Source organism: Urocampus carinirostris, chromosome 16 (genome assembly GCF_059441175.1).
Source record: "Urocampus carinirostris isolate Australia breed hairy pipefish chromosome 16, RoL_Ucar_1.0, whole genome shotgun sequence".
Classification (NCBI taxonomy): Eukaryota; Metazoa; Chordata; class Actinopteri; order Syngnathiformes; family Syngnathidae; genus Urocampus; species Urocampus carinirostris.
The window spans coordinates 23,865,565-23,887,568 of NC_142364.1; the positions used below are offsets into that span (position 1 = coordinate 23,865,565).

Sequence of the window (22,004 nt, forward strand, 5' to 3'; positions counted from 1 at the left end):
TATAACGGAATAATGTAACGAAATTGGAAGGCTATTCTAGTGTTATCTAGAATCTCCTCCACACTTCTCCATTTTTTTAAACGCAATACACAAGGTTAAGGGCGCCCTCTAGAGGCCTCGACCACATCAGCCAGTGAACTGATGACGTGGTTGGTCGGGCGGTTGATGACTAACAGGAGCAGGATGGCCGACCAAAGCAGGCAAATAAAACTCGCCGCCGCCAAGAAAAAGGTACATCTAATCACATTCACGCACAGTGGGATGTCATTTAAATATGTCGTATTTTCTAAACACCTTGGGTGCTATGCTGTGGCAAATGCTTTTACACGTCTTCCTTGTTCGACGTCCGACGTTTGTCTGGTTTCAGTCGATCCTGTCCCGTTTAGGAGGGCAGGAAAGACCGGGGCTTTAGCGTGGCCTTACAATTCAATCATCAACTTGTCTTAATTGGAAGACATAGTTTTTATTTATGAGGTCTCTGTTTATAGTAATATCAATTTAATTGTAAAACACTTAAATTCTTTAAGAGCTTCAAGTTTTTTGTCAGCCTACAAACTCAAATATGTATTTCGTCGCAGTGGGCTGTGCTAACTTTGCTAACAAGACATTAGCATGAAGGCTACAGAATAAGAAGCATTGTACGAGTGAAACCTTGCCATTGTAATGCTTTATAAATGTTGCCTTATTTTATTTTTGGTTTATGTTTTTGTTGGTTGTTGGTTGTGGTTTCGAGTTAGACCAACCGACTGAGGGAATGTTTTGACAGGTGACAGCCCCTCTTCCCTATCCCGTGGTGTATGTTTGGCTTAGGCGTGTTCGATCCTAACCGAATGGCCTTTTGAATGACAAACGTTACTTTTTATGATAATTAACTATGCTAACATCTGCTTAGAATAACTATAGGTATCACTTATTTTTCACTTTAGGAACTCCTTGCGTTTCTCTGTTGCTTTGAATCAATCGCGAGTATTTCAAATCTAGGAGTTGACAATTTATAAAATGATTTGGTTCTTCATACGATTATCTTGACATTCGATTCACCTGCCGAATATTTTAAATATTTATCATGAAAATAAACACATTTTACAGAACATTACAGAAGACCCCGGGGTACAACATTAATCTGGTCTGAGGTTAGATCATAAAGCTGGTGATGGAAACCTATGCTAATGCGTTCTGAGCTCTTTACTTATGTGTAATATTCTGTGTATGATTGGTTGGATCTTTTAACCATTTGAGTCAAAAGTACACCATTTACTGTGGTGGGTCTTGGACAAGAACAGCCTGGTGCCGCCCATCCCTCTCTAGGCCAACATACTTTTACACCCAGTCTCGAACTGACGCGTCAGGTGAATGTGCTAACCACTGCACTAAGGAAACGTGTGTATGATTAGATAGCATAAATAAATATGCATGGAATTGAAAAATTAAATTTTATTTACCTTCAGTATGATGTGCAGCTGGTCAAGTGGAGTTGTGGGTGATGCAGGAAAAAACCGGGGTGAGGGATTAAACAGCGGAACAACCATGAATTGTTTTAAAACTTTAACTTGCAAGAATTGTCATGCCTTTTTAAGATTACTTAGCTTTCATAGCCTCATTTTTAATAACAGTCCCCATCGTCGGTTGGCTACAGCCATGCAACTTAGCGAGGGTAGCAATCCGTGTGCCTTCTTCATATTTCTTTCTAATCACAAGCTTAGTTTACATGATTGTTGAGTTCTTGCTGCGCTCATAGCATCACTGCAAGCCTTGGGACACATAGTCAATACATATTGTATAAAAAGAGTTAAGTATTGTATCATGGACTCGTGAAGTCTTAATGAAGCACAGATTCTGAACTGAATAAAGAGGTAGGTCAGCCAATATCTGAACAGTATTTTCATGATGCAAACCAATAGCAGTCTAGTAAGACATCGGCCAGTAGCAGATAGGCATCTTAGAGATGTAACTCTGCTTGACTTTGTGTCCATTGGTGCGTGGCTTTGTGGCCACCCTTGTATATCAATTATTCAAATAGTTTACAAGTGATCTATCAGTTATTGATTTGATCAAGTAGTTGTACCAAGTCAGTGCACATGGACTCTCAGACAAGCTTTTGACTGAATGTTTTTTTATGCACATCTTCAATTGTAGTGTGGTCTAATGAATATGAACATTGTTTGGACTTGATTGGGTGCATTCCTGCTTTCATACCTCTAACCTAGGGCCTTGCGCTTTTAAAAGTCCTTTAGTGGAGGTTTGTAGTGAAAAAATATTAACTTTATTATCCAGGGAGGGATTAACTTTTTATCATTCTAAAACACTGGTACCCTTAAACTTGTTCTGTCACAACTCTGGTGATTTTTGAACAATGTAACACAATAAACAGGTTGAAAACAACAGAAACTAAAGTCACAATTGAACATGAGACATGGCTTGATAATATTGCATTTGTATGTTTTAATCTCGACTGCTGTCAATAAAAGTCAATAAAGAAGTAATGTGTTGGATGATTCAGTCCAAATCATTTTTGTATATAATAAAAATATGTCTGAAGTTCCGATGTAAGCAAAAAAAACGAGCTTTTAACAAACTCTTTTGGACCATTTTGCTGAATAACATATCCCATATGGCGAATGTTTGATGTAGGAGGATCCTCTAATATTGTGCGAGCCCACTTGAAATTTTTTTTTGCATCAAGTATTTAATGTTAAGACAGATAGTTTTTCAGTCACCTTCGCCGCCAAACAGTCAACATCTTTGAGGTGGAGCCTCTTATAGGTTTTTTCACATAATACAGCAACATCAGAATTCCATCTCAGAAATGCATTTTAGAAAGACATATTCAGCGGATTAGCACAAGTAATGCTTCTGAATGTGCTAAAGCTTTAACTGTTGGCTTTGGTTATTCTAATACCCTGCTTTAAGTTTGTAAACCATCTGTGAGAGTTGGTGTCTGTGAAACTTTGTTGCTTTTATAGCACATGGGTGATTAAACTTATTTTGATGTTGAGTTACGATGATGCCAAAAAGTCAAATTTGTGCTGAATTGCGTTTTGAAGCAGAAGATCTTGTAGCTTTGCAATTTTTCTACGCTCTGTCAAATTCTGTCGGTAATTCCATGAGCAAGGTCTCACCCCTCTTAACAATATCTGTAAAGAATAACAAACTAGAAGATTTAAGTAATTTCACCTTCTCCCTGGTCTTCAAAATAGTAGTCACACAATTTTTAATGGATTCTTTTCAAATAGGTTTTGTGGTCAATATTGATAATATAAATATCTAAGAGTAAAAAGGATAATACATAATTTAAACTCAAATTTTCCTCTTTTCCTATTTACTCAGCTAAAGGAGTTCCAGCAGAAAAGCACTCCAGCCAGTGTTGGAGAAGAAAGAGGAGGAGGTGGGGGAGTTCAAGGCAGTGCTGGAGCAAAGAAGAAGAGGAAAGTGAAAGGACCCAATCAATATGACACACTCTCAATCGATGCAAACTCTCCAGACAACAATGTAAGTCTGCTAAAGGTGATACCTATCCTCTCACTCTCCAATTTATCAATTTTTTATTGTTGGTTGGTGAAAATGTAGGTACCTAAATGGAAATCCTGAATTCAAATATGAAGACTTTGTATTAAAACATGCCTTACACAAATCATAAAGGTCTTCCCATTTAGGAATACATTCAATTTTTGCTTTTTGTATATATTTCTGGATGTTTTTTCTTGTACAGAACACATACTAAGCACGCATACTCACAATTTTTTCTACCAGAAATGTTGTTTTGGACAGTCTTTAAAATCTCTGCCTTCTATGCTCTTGTATATCATTCTTTCCTGAAAGATTTCCTCTCTCTTTCACTCTCTCTCTTTCTCTCATGCCTATAGTTTGACAATATTCTCAAAGCACTTAGTCAAAGCAATGGATTAGTCCTCCCTGCAAATGGCAAAAGTCAGGTGAGCACTGTCTATTCCTATGCTTGCTCTACTTGTATTTTTTGCTTCCCTAACGTCTGAATACACTATTGTTGTTCCTTTTCATGTGGCAACTTGCTAAATGTGTGTCATATGCAGATTACACATATCTAGCTCAAAGTCTAAATAAAGGGTGTATACATGTATGATATAATTAAGAGGCATGTTACATGTATTTTTCCCTTTCACCCACTTTTTGCTTCTCAGTCATTCACTTGAGTGTGCTAAGTTTTAAGGATCCCTTTAGAATTGGCAGAGAACATGCATGCAATTCTTTTTGTATCTTCTATGTTACCTTGTCTCATTGTCTGTCATTATAAAAACATCATTATGTCAGGGCCTCCCTTTTGCGTTTTTTCCCAACTGTCATAACGCTTGTGCATATTCTGTGTACTTGCGACCTCAGACCGTACCCGACGTGGAAACCATCCAGCCTTCAGATCCCCCTACAAGGGCTTTGTCTAACAATGCTAGCACTAACACCAAGACTAACCTTCAGGCTGTTGGACAACACACTGATTTGCTGCAGGTGTGTCTCAACAATGTAAACTCCTGCGTTGATGTCATTGCACTGCATGTATATTTGTTTTCGTTCTTTACATTTCTGTTGTGTGTAACTTTTTAATGTTGATCTTTTTTGAATGTGTCCAGGTTTCTATTTGTTCTTAGTATCCTGTTTTTTTTTTTTGTTCTTTTTCTGAAGGACTACCCTGACACCAACGGCAGTGAGTTTTCATCAGAAGAAAATAGGTAAGTTTGTGTCTACTGACAGTTAGTACATGATAAAGACGAAAAACAGATGTAATTGAAAACCGAGGAACATTTATCACTTTGTAATGGAAACTTTCATCAAGATGAAATGGTTTTAAAAGCAGCTGTAGGCAGTGTTCTCGTTTGCCTGCGTTCTAGACACGCATCATTTCTGCTGGGGACGCATCGTCTCAAATCAACGTGCGTCCCCGGGACGCAACTTTTTTGACACAAAATTGTCATTATTACCCGATTACTTTTTTTTTTTTTAACAAAGATTTACCGCACTCCAAACTTTTCGTCAGGCAGATCCGCCATTGTTGTTTTGGTCTCGCGGTTCCAGTTTTCGTCTGCACGCCGATCTCGGCAAACGAGATCTCGTTGCTTCGAGACTATGTCATTGTTGTGGTGGTTTTCGTTGAGTGAAGGTAATATGCATACCTGTCAACCTGTACGTTTTTGCCGTACAAAGTACGTTTATTATGCATTTTAAGACGTGTACGACGTACAAGAAAAACTCAAATTTGTCAATGATGGGTACCATCCGGTTTACACCGACTATCACGAAAATGGCAAATCAATAAAGTCAAACGATTTTGAGTTGGGTAGTGAAAGTCTGTCTCTTTAGAGAACCGGCTTTTTCGGCTCAACTCATCAAAAAGAGCCGGCTCTCAAACGGCAACACTTGCTTTGATGCATTATATCACGAATTATTATGTTTTATAAAGAAGTTAAGAAAAAGAAGTATAAAAGGAGAAAATGAAAAAAGACATGTTTGAGGTTATCCCTTTAATCCGTATATTACCAACAATAATTTAATGCAGAAAATGAATTAATAATTTGAATAAGAAAATGTAATATTCTACTTAATTATATTTGCATGTTTTTTTTTCCTTCTACGGTGAACGTCCAAGCTACTTCATTTTTGAACTTTTTTTTAATAATAAACCTCATTCATGTCGAGCAACTCCGTGTCTCACAGCAAGACGTTCAGTATCAATAAGGAAACACATGTACAATATAACATGTTAAACTACATAAATAAACACGTTTGAAAAAAAATATATGGTGTAAGATTTTTTTGTATTTTGTAAGGGAAAATACGACAGTTTGTAAGGGCATGGAGCCGTGGAGGTTGACAGGTATGAGTAGGCCTCCAAAAAAACACTTAGTCTTAGGTGAAAATCAACACAATATTGGTCATTTCTTCAGTGTCAGTAATAAGTCGAAACATAATGCAGAAAGTGATAACAACAGCAATAATTCTGGCACTAAAAAAACGCGGAGAAATTATTCGGAAGATCGCGGAGGCTAGGAAAACTAGTGTGTTCAAGCGAACAATTCGACGAAAGAAAATAAACAAAAGAATATAGATTAATATAATTTTTCCAGCAATATTATTTTGTATATTGTAAAAATTTTTGGAAAACTGAAAAATCTTGAAGTGATATCTGATTTGTATTCCCAATAAACTGTGATAATTAAAACTGTAAATATAGATTTATATTATATATTTGTTGCTGATAACACTCAATTTTGGGGACCCATAGATCTCTGTTGGGACCCATAGATTTTTGAGCATGCGAGTCACTTTGTATCACTTTTCAGAGGTAAAATGAACACTGTGTAGGAGGAAACATGTCATACATTTATAAACTATTTCTTTGATTAATGTATTCTATGTGATGGTTTGCTAGGTTTTTTTATGTTCTTTAGTTATCCTTTTCTTCAAATTAAATACCAATTGTTGTTTCAAAAGTTATTAAATTATTATTTTCTAATACACAAATAATTTAAATAATAAATCAGCCATTATAGTCAATAATCATTGTTGTTTCGAGGAAAACCAAATCAGGTTATGCTTAGGTTCTTTGTGTTGGCATGCACACCCTTTAAAAACCAAAGTGCATTCTTTAAAAAAATAAAATAAAAATCTTTGTACTGTATATTTTATCCCGCAGACAACTTTCTTCCACAGAGAGCCTGCGACAATTGTCTCAGCAACTGAATGGCCTTGTCTCTGAAGTACGTTGCTGCAACCTCTGATGAATAAAGATTAAATAATTGACAATACTGAGTTGCCCTTATTAATCTGTTTTTCAGTCATCTTCTGTACACGTGAACGGAGACGCCATACCGTCGGTGGGCGAGAAAGAATTAGATGTATGTGGAGCACTCATTATTTTTTTCATATGCTATTGATCACTTTTTGTTGCACCCACAAAGATGTTATTATTTAACCCAAGTTAGCCATTTCCAAATGGTAATTCTCTCCTTTCATAATTTGTCTTGTACCACAAACACTTTCTCTTTCTCTTCCATTTTCCCATCCCTTTTCCCTGGATGCATGTGTTCATGGTAGAGTCGGAACCAGGAGCTGTCAGCTGCCCTGGAGTCCAGCACCTTAACAAACTCTCAGCTCAATACCAAGCTTGACCAGCTGGTAAGAAGCTGTGTATGGGTATCTTTGAATGCAACTGTGCTCGAACTGTATTGCATGTCCTTTTTGTGGCACGTGATCTTTATTACTCTCACTTAAAAGGTTGCCCGTGCATGTAAGTCATGCAAATTTTCCCTACCTTGCTGAAAACACTTCTGTAAAATATAGCACAAGTGTCTATAATTTATTCACACAGCCAGTTAGGAGAAGTAAATGTATTCAAAGTATTGGTAAAGTTTTTTTTGTTTAGCTCAGCAGGACTATCTAAAATGTTTAAAGTTTTGACGTGAATTCGGTATTTTGTATTTCACAATGCAAAGGTAAACTGAAGTTATCTTGTTTTTAGGGCTGTAACTAACGATTATTTTCATAATCAATGAATGGGTCGTTTATTTTTTCGATTAATCAGATATCTTAAAGACGTTATAATTTCCAACTCTTTATTCGATTATTGAAGTTTTGGACGGATAGAAAATAGTCCACGAAACAAGAATATTCTATGAAATAAAAAACAAATCCAAGTGTTAGTGAATTAACTTGACAATAAACAATTACACAATTATATGCTATACACCTGCAAATATGTTAGATACTCTTCCTAAAACTTTAACCAAAGATCATATTATATTTTCATTTTATGAGTGCCAAGTTTTTATCTTCCAAAAAGTATGAAAAACTTTTCAAAATTTTGCTAAGAAATTAGTTTTTGGTTGAATATTTGAATATGATGCACATTTTCAATACAACAATTAAATATAATATGATTAAGAATCTGCCCCTTGTGTGGAGTTAAACATATAATTATTATTAATAATTACGCTTTTGACTTTACTTTGTTTACCTTGAAATGTAAACTTTGTTTCATGATAAAACAGTCAAACAGAAAGTTGAAACTTTCATGCCAATTTTTTTTGTAATGATCTAATGTTCAATAAATGTATTATTATTTTTTTTAATTGGTCTTGGCACCTTATGCCGGACTAAAGTGTTACTACAACTTTCAGGGTCACAAAATAATTGTGTGCATTAATTTAACATACTTAGTGGCTCATAAATCACGTGATACAACAAATTGATGATCTAATTAGTTGCCAACACTTTTAATAATCGATTTACATTGATTTTAGCAATTTGTTTTTGCAGCCCTACTTGTGTTGATAGTTTGTGTTTTTCTATGTTATCAGGCACAACAATCTCAAGAGCTTGCAGATCAGCTTCAAAAGGTCTATCCTCTGTTAAACTTTTTTTCTGTCGGTCATCTCACCATCAGGCGTTAGTGACTTTTTCATTTCTGTTCGTTCAGGAGCGAAAGGAATTTGAACAAAAGTTTTCCAAAGAGCAGGTTTCCATGCGGGAGCAGTTACAGGTATAAAACTCTTACCACGGAAATTAAAATTGGTATTAGGTGGCATGCTGCTTACTAAATTCTCATATTTCTTATTTTAATAGCGGATGACACTCTAAAAGCAATTCAGTTTTGATTAACTCTAAATCACTATTAAAACGTAAATGCAGCTAGTCTTTCAATTGGATAGTCCGTAAAACATTTTTACAAATTATTTTTAAAGGGATTTTTAACATTTACAACATGAGCTGTGATCATTCACAACATGCGCAATTGGGATGTAATTTTCAATTTAAAGCAATTGGTTAGTTGTATAAATACATGTATGTTTTTCTTCTTGATACCAAACCGCATGATATAGGTCACCCTGGCTATTTAATATTAATGCCAAATCCAAGCGGCGTCAACGTTACTCTGTCTTAAGCTAACATTGCTAATGCTAACACAAACAGCGAGTTCTTGGAAGCTACATTTGTCTTGCTTTCTTTTTTTCGACCGTCTTGACTTCCATTCTAAAATGCCACCCTTGCCTGTCTCACCTGTTTTTCTGACATCTTTATCACAAGTTGGGATTTCATTTTCCTCACTTTCTACTATGTGTAGTTCTACAAAATTTAAGTTGGCATCCCAGCTAGTTGTTCAAAAAACAGGGCGTACCTACAGCATTGCTTCAAGTACATTTGCCTTCCTTTGTTGGTGTGTGTCATATTAACTGAGCTAGTAACAGTGAGCTGAAAATGCAATAAACTGTTGACAGAGATTACATTTTGAATAATTGGAGAAACTGTTTCACTGTATCTGATGTCACAAGGTCCACATTCAAACCATTGGCATACTGGTGTCAGAGAAATCTGAGTTACAGACGGCGCTACAGTACACACAACAGGCCGCGCGGCAGAAAGCAGGTGGGCGCTTTTTTCCCTCTCTTTTTCTTCTTCTAAAAACTCCCCAAAGCTGCAAGTTCCTTTTTTTTATTGCATGTCCAGGAGAAGCAGAGGAGCTGAATAGCCGACTGCAGTCCACAAAACAGAGGGTGTCCGAGCTTGAGAGAACATTGTCATCCCTTTCCACACAACAGAAGCAAATTGAAAAAGTAGGAAACTAAGTGTAAATGCAAATGCAAACTAATTAATCTGCTGTTAGGATAACATTCATTCATTTATTTTTGTTTCCAGCACAACAAAGAATTGGAAAAAGAGAGAGATGCCCTACGGCTAGATTTGTTGAGGCAAAAGTAAGGTTTTTTTTTGGAGCTGTACCATCAAATAACACACCAAACTGGAGTAAAAGCCACAAACAATATAAAATATTTTACAGTAACTTGAGCGACGAGTCTAGTCAGCAGAGTTCAGAGCTATCTGAGCAACTGAGGCAGAGATCACAAGAGACTGAAGTGTTGCGGATGGAGGTGGAGGATCTCCGCAAGAGGCTTGAGATGGCCGACGTCATGTTGCAGCAGGTCTCTTAATATGCATTATATATGACATTGAGTTTTGGTTCTTATTTATGTGTTTCCCACATATAATGTGTTTTCTGTTTGTTGGAACAGTACTCAACTCAGTCAGATCCTAACAGTGCCAACCAGCAGATCCAGTTGCTGCTGGAGGAAAAGCAGCAGATGGAAGTTCACAATCACCAGGTTCTGGATGCTACCATTGATTATTTATTGAGTGAATTAGTGTGATACTGCTTTTTCAATGCAATGGATTTTATTTCTTACATCTATGTTGTTCTTGGTCCCACAGCTAATTGAGTCAGTTGCCCAGCTGAAGACAGAGCGAGACCTTTATGCAGAGCAGATTCAGGAGGGGGGCCGTGTTTGGAAGGACAAAACAGAACAGCTGCTTACACAAGTAAATTTTCCGATATTTAGGATTATTTTTTCTTGCATTTAGTCAAGTTATTATTTTTCTTCACCATTGAAACATTGCAAGCAAAATATTGTCTCCCCGTCGACATAAACATTTGTGTACGGTTTTTAAAGATGTTTGTATTATTGTTACGCTTGTATAATAAAACAATTATTTAATTGAGATTATATCATGTCTGTCTTGAAGGTTTCGCTAGTTGCAGAAGAGAGGGATAAAAACATTGACCGAGTCCAAGAACTTGAAGCTACTATTGCAGAGTTAAAGAATACTGCAGGTATGCTAAACTGTTAATTGTAAGATTTTGCTTTTGATTCTTCTGATACTCCGTTTCTAGTTAATTTTTTGTGAATAACACACATTTTGTTTTTAAGTAGTTAAATCATTCCCAAATGTGTTTGTTCTCAATTTTGTTTAGCATTACTGTCTCACGAGAGAGAAGAGCCAAGTGCAGAGACTCAGTCCTCAGGCCCCTCAGAAAGCGAGGTAGCTCTACAGGAAGCACTCAACTCTCTTCAAAAGGAGAAGGAATCTCTGGAGGAGCAGTATCAATCTCAGGTGCGCACCAATATGTTGCAAAATATTTTCCTTAAGCAGTTTCAAAGTATAATACTTTGTTTTCCTGTTGTAGCTACGTGACAACGAGCAGCTGAGTCGCCTGTGCTCCGAGCAAGAGGCGCGCCTGTCCGAAATAGAGCAGCGTGTGGAGAGCCAAGCCCAGGAGGCCGACGACCGTCGCCGCATGCTGGAGGATGTTCAGTCAGACAAAGCAACCATCAGCCGGGCGCTCACGCAGAATCGAACGCTGAAGGACCAGCTGGCTGAGATGCAGAATGGCTTTGTTCAACTGGTATATAAAGCACATACTGTATATGTACCCCGTCAAAAACCCGAAATTTACCAGAATTAAAAAAAAACACTTCATATTCCAGTGCTCCTTATCTGCGCTCAAACTTGGAAATGCTTTACTATATTTGAGCAAAAATTGATCAGTAGATGCATTTTATCGTTGATCATAATTGCTTAACAACAGGGATCACTTAACCTTAACCTCAAGGCTATAGGTACATGGAATTGTTGTTGACAATTGCATTAATTGAAATGCAATGCGATTCAAACCCATATCCCTGCGGATCATATCCACTAAACCACAGACTACATGATTACCATTTTCACACTATTTTCAGTCACTGTAACAAATATTAAAAACATGAAAAAAACAGAACGTGATTAAAAATTGGTATAAAATTGTGTTTCACTTTTAGCTCAAACTACGCACTAAAGTTTTGAATATTTGCGGCTATGCATTTACCTACATTTTTAAGGACGACCTAATTCCTTCCAACAATGCCTCTCTTGTCATTCAGTTAAAATGGACCAAATTACTTCCCACATTGCCTTTCTCTTCATTGAGTTCAGAATGTAGTGCGCTTTGTAACGACTTTGCGAGTCACCAATACAACTCTTTTTCAGTGATCCTCAATTTTTCTTGTGTACCACGGACAAGTTTAAAGTCGGACAATATTATTTTGGCATGGCCCAATAATAACATCAACAATTTAGTACTGTGACTAAACAGTCTGATGATGAAATAAAACGTAATGCATGTGTCTTCTTTATCCCTAGGGATCTTGTGGATAAGATCCAGCACACTCGCTGCCGCGATCCGGTTTTCGATTCCAATTGGAGTTTGTTATGCAATTGTGATCATTAATATATTATGACCGATCAAACAATGCACAAATTTGGTACTTTTTGTGCAACACCTGCCCCATAAAGTAGTTCTAATTTCATGCACTTAATAGTCCGGTGTAAAAAAAGCCTTGTTTTTTTTTCCCCCTAGACAAATGAGAACATGGAGCTGACCACAGCCATTCAGTCAGAGCAGCATGTGAAGAAAGAGCTGGCGCGCAGAATGGGCGAGCTTCAAGAGCAGCTGCACGACGTTAAAGAGCAGGTACGTTTTCATTGTTTCACGATCTTAATTGAGCCATTGTTTACTTTTAAAATCACCTACCACCAGCTGGAAGAGAAATGCAAGGAGGCTCAAGGTCTGCTTGAGCAGAGGGACCAGGTGGCAGCTCACCTGCAGCAGTACAGCGCTGCCTACCAGGTGCTTTTCTCAGAGAGGGAGAAGCTCCACCGGGAGTATTTGACTCAAAGCCAGCTCATGGACCGGCTGCAGCATGACGAGTCCCATGGCCGCGCTCAACTGGAAGTCAGCCTGAACGAATTGAAGCGAGCACAGGTATGCACGCTACTGCGCCTTGCTCTTGTTCTGTGAAATAATGGAATGACTGACCTACTTGTTACCCCGGTCAGGAGCATTTGGATCATTTGGTGAAAGATAACGAGAATTTGAAGGCCGAAGTGAGAGAGCTGCTCAACAGTTCAGCTGTAGCGATAGTGCCAAGAGTTGAAGGTCTGCTTCTCCTTGTTTCTGTCTGATATGATTTTTTTTTTAGACCTGGCATACAAATGCGTGTACATCACAATTAGGGTTATATTACGTTGTAACTGTGTGTGCTTTACTACGGCATTGTATCCACATTAATTTCATCTTAAATTACACCTTGTAAAGAGATAACTTTTTATGTTTATCAAGGTCCTATAAGCCCAAATAGTTAGGTGAAACATACAATGTGCATCAAACAAGTGCTTGCATCTCAAGATGTTAAAAAAAAGATACATTTTACAAGGCCAAATCATTTTTCACAATTTTTTATATACTATCATTATGTAGCTTTTCTACATCAGTGGTCACCAACGCAGTGGCCACAGGTATCTTGTAGCGCTTGGTGGCACTTGAGTAGCCAGTGGAGCGGTTCTAAAATAGCTCAGTAGTAATGGGTCATTGTGATTTTTTTTTTCTCTCACCGACATAAAGAATCATTGACTTGATCAATGTCTTTAGACCAGGGGTCTCCAACCTTTTTCAAGCTGAGAGCTATTTTTTTACCAACTAGTGCAAAGGGCACCCAGTTTATGCGTTTCTAAAGTAGAAACTTAGCATATAGTACCATGTTATTACCAGGTTAATTATTGGAAGTAGGGTTAAATAAACTAGTCATCCACAAAAAAAAAAAATTACTAGAAAATGCCAAGCTAATTTCAAAACAGGTCTGCGGGCACTTCAGCTATCCATAGGGGTGCATCCTGATTCCTGTGGGCACCATGTTGGAGACCCCTGCCTTAGATGCATGATCTAATTGTCCCAATTACTATTTCTGTTAGCCTATAATTAATACATGTAAATCTCTCAGTGCTCCTATACAAGGCAAATATTTTAGTGCTTGACTCAGCCAATTTTAAACCCACTTCTGATAATCACAACCTGGTCATAACATAATTGTAACATAGTAATAACATGATAAGCTATTATATGTCAGAAGTGCATATCAAACTGGAAGTCCTATGCGCTAATCGGTAACATAAAAGTAGGTTTCATTTTTGAAAAGGTTGGTGACCCTGTTCTCTGTTTTTTAGGAGACGGAGTGGAGAGTCAGATGTCTCAAGAAAGTGTTACAGAATCACCCTCCATCATTATTCCACAAGACTTTGAGAGCCAAAAAGAGATGGTGAGAAGCTTCTCCTAGCCACCTCTGCCACATTTTTGATGACAGGGTCACCTTCAGAAAGAATTAAGTCCTTGCATTACAAAAGGGGCAATGCATGTTGAATTTTTGCTAACAATAGCTTGCGTCAACTCCATGCGACCTATTTTCTACAGGAACAGTTCATCCGCGATGCCTTGGCCAGCTTGGAGGCCGAGCGAGACGAAGCCAGGAGGCAACTTAGGCAGGAGGAACGACTCCACGCAGCCGCCAAGCACCGAGCCGCCGTGGCGCTCAGCCTCCAGCAGCAAAGTCACCATGAGCACGATCATCATCTCCACCACGATCATCACCATCAGCACGATGACCACCATCATCACGGTCATCATCATGAGCACGAACGAACTCAGGGCCCACATAGTCACTGTGAACATGATCACCAACATTCAGGTGATGACAAATGGAAGACTATCAGATGATTTGGATTATCTTTGTTGTGATTACTAACATCATAGTTCACATTTTATGCAACAAGATTAGACATAGTACTCCAGGGTAAACACGTAACAAAGTGAGATAAGACTGAGTAAAAATCGGAAAAAAATATTTACAATGTAGTACTCTTAGGACTGGCCTAAGTTGTAGTGAAATGTTTTACATGCTTGTTTAAAAATGTACGGGGATACAAAAAAAAATCAGCTTTCAGCCTGAACACGTTAACCTTGTAAAGCTAGCTACTGCTGCATCAAGAAATGTTTTATGGAGCTAGCGAGATGCCCTTTCTATTAGACACAACTAAACTTTGATATCCAATAGTGCAGATGTGTTCCTATTTTACGCATATTAATAGCAATGCTATTTGATAAATGTTTAGCTGTACTTAGAGCTATGTTTTTATCAATTTACCTTTTGAATACTTTCATGCGCTCAAAAGTAAAGCTTTAAAGCTGCTTTGAGTATTGAGTTCAGAGGCTTAAGCTGCCTTTACTCTAATAGTTAAAGCTTTTGATAATACTGATTTCATTAAATGTGTGTTTTTAAACTTTTACATTTGAAAGCAAACTACATGAAAAATGGAAGAATATTCTAATCAGTATTATTTTTCAAATTTAAATAACTTTTGGCCACGAGTTTTTGCCATGATAATTCGAGTTGCTGCATAGGGAGATGTTTCTTTTTCTTTTTTTACTATTGTATGAACTTTGTCATATTGCTATGTATGTGTCTATGAATCTAATATTTCAATGACATTATCTTTTTTTTTTTTTAAAGATTAATATATAATACAAAATATTTCTGTGATCATCTCAATTGTGACAGAATATAAAGCATATGTGGAGCACCTGTCTTACTGTCCCTAATTGTTTTGTCTGTTGGACATGCAGAAGTTGGTGACCTGCTGTGCATAAAATAAAAACTGGGATGTCCAAAGATTTTGTGTATGAAAAAGCAAAAAGGCATTTTGTCTATGATTTGAATGCAATGCTCTTAAAACTAAAGACTAGTAAACCAACCTGATATGATTTGAGTGCAGTGTTATAGTCGCAATATTAAATGTTTCTGCACCCTATGGCTTTCTGTTAATGCAGAAAACCATCAAATCTGCCCAGATGGCGATGGAGTGCCGGTGGAAGTTCATCAAGCCTTACAAGCTGCAATGGAGAAGCTCCAGAAGCGGTTCACCTCACTTATGCAGGAGAAAGCCGACTTGAAGGAACGTGTGGAGGAACTGGAGCACCGTTGCATCCAGCTGTCTGGCGAGACTGACACCATCGGTGAGCAAGAGGATTGGTTTTAAGGTGAGGCGAATAAAACGAGGTAAATGTAATTTTGTTTTCCAGGCGAGTACATCGCCTTGTACCAAAACCAGAGGGCCATCATGAAGCAAAAGCACCAAGAGAAGGAGCAATACATCAGCATGCTGGCTCAGGACAAAGAAGAGATGAAGGTACCGGTGCAAGGGAGCGCATGCCAGAAAATACAATTTGAAAAATCCAATCACTTCCAATAGGCGAAGTTGGCGGAGTTACAGGATCTGGTCATGAGGCTGGTATCAGAGCGCAACGACTGGTACGGCAAATACGCCAGCACTGTTGGTTGCCTGGCTCCGGGCAACCCCGACCTCCTTCCCATCGGCGAGGATCACCATCCCCCCGAACGTCCAGATAACAGTGACGACGTCGGTTCTGGTAAGCTGGACAGGCATAAAAATGTCTTTTTATTTTTTTTATTTTTTTTTTTTAGCAAAATTTGCCGTTTTAAGTGAAAATTGGTTACTTATGTGAATCATGTAGATCTGAGGAGAAACTATTTTAGGGGGTAAGGGATGTTTGGTGACATTCCTGGAGAGAAAATTGGAGAAATATTGCAGCACAGACATACTTTGTGACCACATATTGGTTGTCCCATGTGCCGTAGGCCCCGGCATACCCCCAAATTACGTATTTTTAGCCACAACATATGTCTATGCTGCAATATGCACTAGCTGTTTCGGGAGCATCGGGTGTTTGACGTGGCGACTATGAATCCAAATCAGTGTTGTTTGCGTGGGTGTGAGTAGTTGCCTGTTGGGCCATAGTTTTTAAAAAAAGTTAGGCTCGAAAATTTACTTAACGATTGATATTTTAGGCACAATCTGGCCGGGTTCAGATTCTGGGTTCAATATCTTACTTCTATGATACATACATTAGAAAGTAAACAAACTCAAATGATGCTAATTGCTAAAATTGATTATTTCAGTGCATAGAATTCCTACACGGTGAACACACTTTATTGATTTATTCGTTGAGTTTTTATTTTTGACTTCTTGGCATCTGTATCGATGTGACGGCGTTACAAAAGCGACCATAGCCTGTTGCAGTGTGTTGGCATGGAGATGCCCAGGGGCCGTTTAACAAAAGTGGGAAAAGGATATTCAGGCGAACGTATTAACGTTGCTTAAACTAGTCTGGTTATTTAGTGAATAACTGTATTTTTTTAACTGCATCTCAGAATCCATGGAGGTCATCCCCCTTTCCGAGCCCAGCGCGGGCCAGGAGGCCCCGTCGCCTGCCAACGAGTCAAAAGAGGACGGCACGGCGCGGCAGATCATGCAACTGCTGCAAGAGATCCAGAACCCGCAGGGGCCGCCTCGGCCGCCCCCCTTTATGGGCGGGAACCCCTGCATCCCTTTCTTCTACCGGCCTGATGAGCAAGACGAGGTGAAGATCCTGGTGGTGTGAGACAGCTCGTCCTAAATTGCCCACCCCACTTTACTCGTACGCTAAGTGCAATAACAGGGCCTCACGTCTCCGTCCTCGTGACACATCAGGTTTGAATGTAATACTTACCTAAAACTGGAGTGTGCGTGGTTGTGCGGGAGGCGTGGTCATATGTATCATTTTGTAGAGACGTGGACATAAATAGAAGGTAATTGCACTAAAACAGTTATACGAAGCTTCATGGCGGCTCCTATGACGCCTGTGACGCTGAGGAAGCCATTTTGAAAGAAGTTTGCTTTACTTAACCTTTCCCATCACATTTTTTGCCAAATTGTTGTATGTAATCCATTGACCGTACTCCTATTTGTAAAAATGGGCAGTCGTACAGAGTTTTTGCTACCGCCTTGTTTACATCGGTTCATCGTTACTTTCCCTCCAAATCCCTTCCACTTTTTTTCGTCCTTGTTCACTGGGAGTTGGCCAACTTATGTCAGGGGTGTCAGAACTACAACCAGGGGCTCGTCGCAATATATAAAACAGATTGATTTTTATCTCGACTCTATTGAGGAGGATTTGCACACCCCTGATGTTTGAATATAAAATGGGGTTATATCTCTTTACACTGTTGCTAGAGATGTGATGGTACAAGTGGAGAGGGGTGTACATACTGTATTAGTGTATCATATTGTATATTCAAGTTACAGAAGGTGAGGGTTAGAGACTGACAGGCTGATGTTTAATACAAAGGAAGACAAAGAGAGGACATATACTATTTATTATTTTTATTTGGAATGATTTCGTGTGTCAACCAATCAGTTTTCTGGTGTTAAGTAGGAGTGCTGAAAATGAAAATGAAGTGAACTGATTTGTTGGCTTTGATTATTTTATTTTTCTGTTTCCCTCTATTGAATAAAACTGATTGAGCAACATGTGGAATTTTTTTTAATTACGTATGTTTATTTGAAGAAATATATTTTTAAATATTTATGGTTAACAGAAAAACCCACTTTTGGTGTGATTAATAAAAACACAATGAGCACCAGATAATAAGGCACACCCTCCAAATATTCCTTCATGAAGTATTTGTTTTCATATATAGGGGGAATAAAATCAAACTAAAGTAAGAGCAAATGTTGGATTTAAAAAATAAAACCCAGAACAAATAAACTTTTTTTAAATAAAACATAAATACTAGAATATATGGTTTCACAACTGAAATGAGGTAAACCATTCGTTTTAACTTTAGCGAATTGCTGGTCTAAAGTGCGTACTTTCTAATTTCTTTAGCCACGAGACCAGGGGTCACTAACATGATGCCCAAGACCACTAGGTGGCACCCTAAGAACTCCCGAGCAGTCTGCATTCTCCGCTCACCACTGATGTGTCGTGATTTTCCCGGAAATTTGTTTTCTAACTCGGTTGACTGAGCCCAGGTAAGGTTTACTAGTAAATGCAACCTAGGAATAACATGATAATTATAAAATTTGTTTTAGGAGTGCATGTAAAACTGGTTGCCCTTAGCGCCAACCAGTAACAAAAAATAACTGCTTCACGAAGGATTACACTAACCCAAGGATCAGCGATCCAAAATTTGGAAAGCTCTGTAATGGACCAATAAAATCATATAGGTGTAAACTTGAGCTGCAAAAAATAAAGCGGCTCATACGGATATAATTTAAATTAAAAGTCAAGTCATGTTTATTTGTATAGCCCTAAATCACAAGAAGTCTCAAAGGGCTGATCAGACTATTGCAACCTACTTATTATTAATTATTTAACCATCCACTGATCTAAACCCTACTTGAGTGCAAGGAAAAACTCAAAACCTCAATATGAGGTGTATAAGGAAACATTGAGAAGGGACCACACATGAGGTAATCCCCCTTCCAGGATAACATGTTCTGTAATTTTGATCGCCATTATATTTTCATAAGAAAACATAAAAAATGTGTCGAGTTTGCCTTTTTATAGAAACCATATATTTTTCCATTGTCAAACATTTTTGAAAAAGCGCCAGGGAGCCACTAGGGCGTGCCAAAGAACCCTATAAGGGTCCAGAGCAAGTTCAGCAAATTGAGAAATCCAACTTTTTTGGCGAAAGAAAACATTTCCCTTTGCCTTTTTGGTCAAAAGCGCATTCATGCATAAATTAGTCATTTGTTTATATTAATATTCTAAATCTATTTAAAGCATTCAAAAACGCTTAGAATATTTTGTCATGTTTGTCCTACAAAAACCTTCACAAAATAAATACAAATATTACCCTGCCTTATCTTTTTCTATTTAAAAAAAAATCTTAAAACTTTCCGGGGAACCACTAAGGCAGCCTTAGACCCCCCACACTAACCATATTGCCATTTCAATTTGGGTATTTTGTAGGCCTGCTGTTTTTTTTTTTTTTATAAATGATTGCACAGACAAAAAAAGCAAGCTCTGTTGTGGGCACAGAGCTGGACAGCCTGACAACAGTAGCTGAGAGACGGGCACTGGAAAAGCTGCGGTCAATCATGGACAATCCATCACATCCACTACACAGCATTATCTCCAGACAGAAGAGCAGTTTCAGCGACAGACTGCTGTCACTGTCTTGTACCACGGACAGACTGAAGAGACCTTTTCTTCCTCATGCCATGAGGCTCTTTAACTCTACCCGGCAGAGTAAAAGCCCACATTAAACCACACCCCCTACATTGCATATTACCGAATTTTATTGCAATATGTATTCTGTGTAGCACTAATTAGATATTCTATATAACACGCTACAGTGGGCATTTGCACGTCACATTGGGTATTTGTATATTGTATTCTCTTTGCTTTATTATTGTATTGTTCTCAGCTCAGGGATGCTGCTGGAAATGTGAATTTCCCTGCGGGGATGAATAAAGTATCTATCTATCTATCTATCTATCTATAGAATTGAATCCCTAATGCCCCCAATAAGCAGGTAGGCGCCTTGCATGGCTGACTCCCTATTGGTGTGTGTGAACGGGTAAGTGTGAAGCACATTGTAAAGCGCTTTGGGAGGCCTTCATTGACTTGAAAAGCGCTATATAAATGCAAACCATTAACCATTTATCTAAATTTCATACAATATTTACTCTGTAATGTGTCGTTTGCCCACTAGGTAGAGCTATTATACAAGTGCCCTTAAAAACATCTGGTTCATATCTGGAATACTGTTTATATATATATATATATATATATATATATATATATATATATTTATAGTATTTATAATTTATTTTTGGGAATGCTTCTTCGCAACATAATCCCAAAAGGAAAGTTAATATTGAGTTTTATAATGAAAAAAAAATCGTCCACGTGTATTAGGAATGATTCATTACATCAGGGGTCGGGAACCTTTTGGACTCAAAGAGCCATAAAAGCAAAAAATATTAATTTTATTTTGGGAAAGAGCCACACCATATATTATGAGACAAATTTACAAAATTGCTAAACCCGCGCCCCAGACAAAAGCTTAGTCTTCAGCACATTTATTTTTGATGATTTGATAAAAATTATGAAAGGGGGGGGGGGGGGGGGGGTTTAAGGGTTATTGTTCTATCTTCGTTATTCATTATCCATTATCGGTCAGTTCATAATACGCTACAACGCCAAGGAGCCGGGACACTTACTCTCAGCCAAAAGGCCAAGCTAAGGTCCTAGCCCTAAAGCCTTGCTGCGATCATTGCGAATGCACCGTTCCCGGAGGTACTGCAATACCGGGCCGATGCGTGGAGTGGACAGAGGGGGTTTTGGGGTATTTAAGGCTTATTGTTCTATCTTCGTTATTCATTATCCATTATCGGTCAGTTCATTATACGCTACAAAGCCTAGGAGCCGGGACACTTACTCTCAGCCAAAAGGCTAAGCTAAGGTCCTAGCGTCCTTCATCAAAGTCCACAGTCCAAAAATCACAGCCGGACAGGGGGTTTTGGGGTTTTTAAGGGTTATTGATCTATCTTCGTTATTCATTATCCATTATCCGTTATCGGTCAGTTCATAATACGCTACAAAGCCTAGGAGCCGGGACACTTACTCTCAGCCAAAAGGCCAAGCTAAGGTCGTAGTCCTAAAGCCATGCTGCGATCATTGCGAATGCACCGTTCCCGGAGGTACTGCAATACCGGGCCGATGCGTGGATCCAGTCGTGAAGCAGATAATGCCAGAGCCCCTGTCCCAAAATCAACAAACATACCACTTTAAACTTGTCTCTTTCTTGCAATTACTCAAGATCGGTTAAACTCCTGTTGACCCTTTTTTATCATACATGTTGGTTTCAAAACCAGATGCAAGCATTTATTTTGTAAAAACGTCACAACATTCTGAGAATAGGGAGCCTTATGTGCTTACCTTTGGCGAGAGATGGGAAGGAGTGCTTGTACTTTTTGCATAGCTCCACCCATCCTTCCCACTCACCCAATCAAATGACTAAGTTCTCTTCTGGTGTTTTGGCGTATTTACAGTTCTGTGGATTCATCATAAGGTATCTGAACACTGAACACAGATTACATAGTGAACTTTTATATAAAGGATTCTTTAGCGTTGTACAGCTAAAACGAGTTTTTTTTCCCATTTTTTTGTGTGACACCTTGACTGTAAATTGTAGTGAAAAACGTGCCATATATATACTGCGAAGTAATCATTTCTCAATAAATTTCGGTTTGGCTTTGCGTGTAACTTAATAGGATAGACGAATCAGAGTTTAGGACAAGATGGAGAAATTTTGCATGCAATCAAATTTGTCTCAGAGCCACAGGTACTCATAGAAAGAGCCATATATGGCTCGCGAGCCATAGGTTCCCGACCCCTGCATTACATAGTAGTCCCACTGTCGTACAACATCCAGTACAGTAATGGGTCATCCTTATTTAAGAAACAATTACCAGGACACCAA

At 38.3% G+C, this 22,004-nt stretch overlaps 1 protein-coding gene across 1 annotated transcript; it reads left to right on the top strand.

Moving 5' to 3' along the window:
• The first annotated feature begins 124 nt into the window (after positions 1-124).
• On the top strand, positions 125-18,036 carry golga2 (golgin A2). Its single transcript, XM_088356179.1, has 28 exons — positions 125-231; positions 3,328-3,489; positions 3,864-3,932; positions 4,357-4,479; positions 4,654-4,700; positions 6,662-6,725; positions 6,804-6,863; positions 7,063-7,143; positions 8,325-8,363; positions 8,444-8,506; positions 9,297-9,390; positions 9,472-9,578; positions 9,661-9,719; positions 9,803-9,944; positions 10,035-10,124; positions 10,231-10,338; positions 10,543-10,630; positions 10,772-10,911; positions 10,985-11,203; positions 12,197-12,310; positions 12,377-12,601; positions 12,676-12,775; positions 13,840-13,931; positions 14,084-14,357; positions 15,518-15,682; positions 15,749-15,855; positions 15,919-16,096; positions 16,899-18,036. The coding sequence occupies exons 1-28, from the start codon at positions 142-144 to the stop codon at positions 17,126-17,128; spliced, it is 3,330 nt and encodes a 1,109-aa protein (XP_088212305.1). The 5' UTR covers positions 125-141; the 3' UTR covers positions 17,129-18,036.
• The last annotated feature ends 3,968 nt before the right edge of the window (positions 18,037-22,004 follow it).

What these genes read in the sequence shown, in the direction of transcription:
- golga2 (XM_088356179.1), top strand. Translation starts at nt 142, where the DNA reads ATGACGTGGTTGGTCGGGCGGTTGATGACTAACAGGAGCAGGATGGCC. An exon ending in TGGGCGAGAAAGAATTAGAT is followed by an intron (nt 6,864 to 7,062) that starts GTATGTGGAGCA and finishes TGTTCATGGTAG; the next exon opens with AGTCGGAACCAGGAGCTGTC. An exon ending in AACAGAAGCAAATTGAAAAA is followed by an intron (nt 9,579 to 9,660) that starts GTAGGAAACTAA and finishes TTTTGTTTCCAG; the next exon opens with CACAACAAAGAATTGGAAAA.